This window comes from Brassica napus, chromosome C8 (genome assembly GCF_020379485.1).
Source record: "Brassica napus cultivar Da-Ae chromosome C8, Da-Ae, whole genome shotgun sequence".
NCBI lineage: Eukaryota > Viridiplantae > Streptophyta > Magnoliopsida > Brassicales > Brassicaceae > Brassica > Brassica napus.
The window spans coordinates 1,762,842-1,767,059 of record NC_063451.1 but is presented as its reverse complement, the minus strand read 5'-3'; the positions used below and the strand labels follow the sequence as shown (position 1 = coordinate 1,767,059).

The 4,218-nt window shown below is 40.7% G+C and overlaps 1 protein-coding gene across 4 annotated transcripts; it reads right to left on the bottom strand.

Annotated features, from left to right (window-relative positions):
- Positions 1-1,728: 1,728 nt before the first annotated feature.
- On the bottom strand, positions 1,729-3,927 carry LOC106365680 (BTB/POZ and TAZ domain-containing protein 3-like). Of its 4 annotated transcripts, none has more exons than XM_022707738.2 (4): positions 3,550-3,927; positions 3,007-3,292; positions 2,138-2,886; positions 1,729-2,067 (listed from the first exon to the last, which is right to left on the bottom strand). In XM_022707738.2, the coding sequence occupies exons 2-4, from the start codon at positions 3,241-3,243 to the stop codon at positions 1,935-1,937; spliced, it is 1,119 nt and encodes a 372-aa protein (XP_022563459.2). In that variant the 5' UTR covers positions 3,244-3,292; positions 3,550-3,927; the 3' UTR covers positions 1,729-1,934. The 4 variants fall into 4 exon arrangements, with proteins under 4 accessions (XP_022563459.2, XP_013660594.2, XP_013660592.2 ...); XM_013805140.3 differs by having other exon boundaries at positions 3,479-3,926; XM_013805138.3 differs by having other exon boundaries at positions 3,629-3,920.
- Positions 3,928-4,218: the final 291 nt, after the last annotated feature.

Sequence of the window (4,218 nt, the reverse complement as noted above, 5' to 3'; positions counted from 1 at the left end):
GTCGTGGGCTGAGTTCTTACCTTGGGCAGAGCTGAGCTACAACACGTCCTATCACTCAGCTATTCACACATCACCGTTTAAGGCTTTGTACGGGAGAGAGCCACCGACGCTGGTTAAGTATGAGAATGGATCCACTAACAATGCAGAGCTAGAGGACAGGTTGAGAGAGCGTGATCAGATGCTGATGGTTATAAAGGAGCAGTTGCATAAGGCACAACAGATCATGAAACAACAGTCTGACAAACACAGAAGGGATGTTGAACTACAGGTGGGAGATAAGGTGTATTTGAAACTCAGACCGTATAGGCAACAGTCACTGGCTCGTCGTGCGAATGAGAAGTTAGCAGCCAGATACTATGGGCCCTTTACAGTCAAAAGCCGAGTGGGGAAAGTAGCTTATAAACTGGATTTACCAGAGGAGACCAGAATTCACTCTACCTTTCACATCTCGCAACTGAAAAAGGTAGTGGGAGTAGCAGAAGAAGTGTTACCTTTACCTAAGCAGCTATCTCAAGACGGAGTGTTGGAGTTGGAACCTGAAAGAGTGCTACAAGCAAGAATCAACACAGTAACGGGTCAGGAAGAAATGTTGGTTAACTGGAAAGGAATGCCTGACTATGAATGCTCGTGGGAATGGAGTTCAGTGCTGCGTGATCAGTTTCCTTCCTTGAACCTTGAGGACAAGGTTAATTTGGAAGAGGGGAGAAATGTTACGTATGAGGAGTGTAGACCACCGATTCTGTTCCATTACAAGAGAAAGGGCCGTGTAACGGGAAAGGGCCTTGAAGATTAAGCATTATGGAGAAAGAGTAGCTTTACGGCCCAATGGGAGATAACTTGGTGGGCAAGGAGTCGACTTGGAGTCTAGTAGTAGTAGCCTATGAGGTGTCAATAAGACAAGGGAACCACAACACATGGGGTGTTGGATCTGGAGCCGTTGTGAGTGACAAGAGGAATATCTCCTTATAAGTCACGTGAGTACGTTAGGAAGAGTATCAAGTTATTGGTCATCATGTTCATGTCATGTTAGAAAGAGAAGTTGGGACTTATCTTTCTATTGTAACCTTTTCTTGAAGATCAATACAATCTGAGTGTTTTATTTAATCCAGTTTACTTTAAAGAGAGTTGCAAAACGTAACAGATTCCACAGTCAATGCTTATGAAACCTGTGAGGTTAGACATTTTGATCCATACAAGGAGTAAAGGATTAAACTTTCTTCATTATAACGACTTTTAGAGATACAATAATCATTTCTTAAAAAACCTGATTGATCTTGAGAAAGAACTGAAACGAGGAGACACATTGCAAGAATTACCCAATATGGAAAACGAAAGCTTTCCATTTTCGTCTGGCTTTTGAAACAAGGCAACCAGAAATGGGTTTTAGATCTTTGATGTGATGAAGTTTGAAGTTCTGTATTTAAAGACAAAAGAAACATTTGATTTGGAGGTAAACTCTGAAGACCAAAAATAAACAAATTGGGAAGTTAAGTGATTTATATTAGCTACTTGCTCTCTGTGACTTAGCAAAGTCAATGGGAGAGCTCAACTTATATTTTCAGTATATAAACTAAAGTATTTTTTCAGTATAAACTAGCAAATATATATTTTCAGTACATAACTCAACTTAAAATATGTGTTATACATGACTAGCATGATCTTTATTATCTTCTGTCTGCCTTTAAAGTCTTCTGAGACTACTTTGATGTGAACAACACATTGTATACAAAAAAAAAAAGAATTGTATGATGATGCGAAAACTTCTTTACAACACTGTCAAAGATCAAGACTCATCATGTATATAGAAAAGTAACCAACAACATGGCGAAGACAACATTTGTTCCAAAACCACTATGATGGGCCATGTTCTTGACACACAGTCTTTATCCCTATCCCTTGTATATATTTACACTTCAATGACTCTAAAACCTATATTATATCAAAGCAGAACGGCGTGAAGGAGAGAATGGACCAAGACTTCTTTTAGCTGTAGTAACGTGCTCCGCAAGCAATCTCCATTTAGACTCTTCTCTCTTGCTAATCTTTTTCATTTGCTCCTTGAAGTTCCTACAAAATACAAAAGAAATGATTACAAACTGTTTATATAACATTCGAAGGATATGTTACTGGAACTTACCGGCAGAGAGGGACCTCGCAGGAATCAGAACTACCACATAGACAAGAGTGAAGCTGAATAAGCTGCCACATCCGCTTACAATGACCACACGAAGCCCTAGAAGACTTGCATCCCAAGAAATGTCTAAGCGCACTTTCAACTCCTTTACAAGCCGAGAACTCACACACAGCTTTGCTTCCTTTAAGAGCTTTACCTCGAGGCCCTATCGTCCCACAACCTTCTCTATATATATGAACAAGAGCCTCCACAGCTTCATAAAGCTCCAAGTACATTCTCCTCTCCTCCACTTTCTTCCTCCTCTCTTTCTTCCTAGCGTCTGCCTCCACCACCGCCTCAAGAAGCTCTTGCTCTAGCTTACGATCGCCACGTGTCATCACCTTCCATCCTTCGGTTGAAGATACAGACTTAAAGTCTTTGATGACCATTGAAGTACATAGAAAGCTGATCCTCGCGGCGTCGCAGGTTCGAGCTAGCTGGAGCACGTCGATGACATTCTCCTTGTTGATCCATCCTTGACCGAGAACCTCTATGCAGACTCTTTTGAGAGATGGGACCGAGTAGCAGTGTGATAGAACTAACAAAGGGAGCACATACTTCTTCATCTCCTCCTCCTCGTAGCTGCAAGAGTAGAGAAACCGAATGAACATGTAGACAGCTTCTTGAGGCACTCCAAGGAACTTGAGGTGTGCATTTCCTTTTTTATCCCTCGATTTGTGTAGAAGCTGTGGCATAACAGGTGAAGCTGCAGCCTACAAAAGATAACAACCTTTTACTTTAGAATATTACTTCTCTTATATGAGTTTAAATAAGATTTTTATACTTAATAGAAAATCTTTTATAAAATAAATAAATAAGATTTTTATACTCACCAGGATGTATGAATGGGCTAGAAAATGAGACTTGTCGTCAACTTCAACGTATGTATCTGCCCCAGTTCCTTGTTTGAAAAGCTTGTCCCAGGTCTCTACTGTTTCTTGGGGCACAAGGCGTGATGATGAGCTCGAGGGTTTGCTTCTGGAAGCTTGGAGGCCACGGTAGGTTGCACGAGGAAGAGGAGGAGGTTTTGGAATATTCTTGGCACAAGTAGATACTTCTGAAGAAGCCATTGAATCAAATCCCGCGACTTGAGAATAGATTCTGTTACAGTTCTTGAATCTGCAAAGCATCGACCACAATGTCAAGAATCGTACTTGACAGCAAACCATCGACCACAAAGTTCGAAAATTTGACATAAAACTGATCAAAACAGAGGCAGAAACAGAGACTGTCACAGAACCAAGAAACGAAAGAACAGAGAAGCAAGAACGTTCAACAGATGAAACTATACGTAAAGATTCTCACATTCTCAGTTCATCATTGCAAGATAAAGTAATCAAAACGCAGAAACTGTAACGATCGAAAAGTGATCAAACCAACGAAGAACAGAGGAAGGGAGAAGAAAGGAGGAGTCTTTGATCATTCTCACGCAGAAACAGAGACGACGACGTTTACCCAATACTCGGCCGAGATGATAAAGAGTATCTAGGTGAAGTTCATAACCATTACTCTTTCTTCAATCACCACCAACTCAACGCGATACAGAGAATGATGATCACAACTGAAGAGCGAAGAAAGAGAAGTTCTTTTTGGTGCCAAGTGGTTGGTTTCGTCCTTTAAATCTAAAGCACACGGGAAGTAGCAAATTTGCTTACTAAACGTCTGCCCAACGACGACGTTTTGGGTGTTGCGATGAAGAATTAGGAGTATGGCATTTTCTGACATAAATAACGAAAAATTGAAGGCCACGAATGATCAGGGGCGGACCCAGGCACAGGCCCTTTTGTGTTAGTGTATGCAGGGGTGAAATTGCTTAGGTCTTTTGACTAAAACCTGCCCTTTTGCCCCACCTAATTCGTGTTCGAGTCACCAAATGTCTTTTTTGTTCTTTCAATTTTTGTTTAACCACTTTTAATCACCTTTTATGCAAGATTTTTCTTTCCGTTCTTTTCTTTTTATGTTCTTTCTTTTGCCTATACCTAAAACTATCTTTATTTATTCGGGTTCGGGTATCGTTAGTTCGAGTTCAGTTATTTTGAATCGGG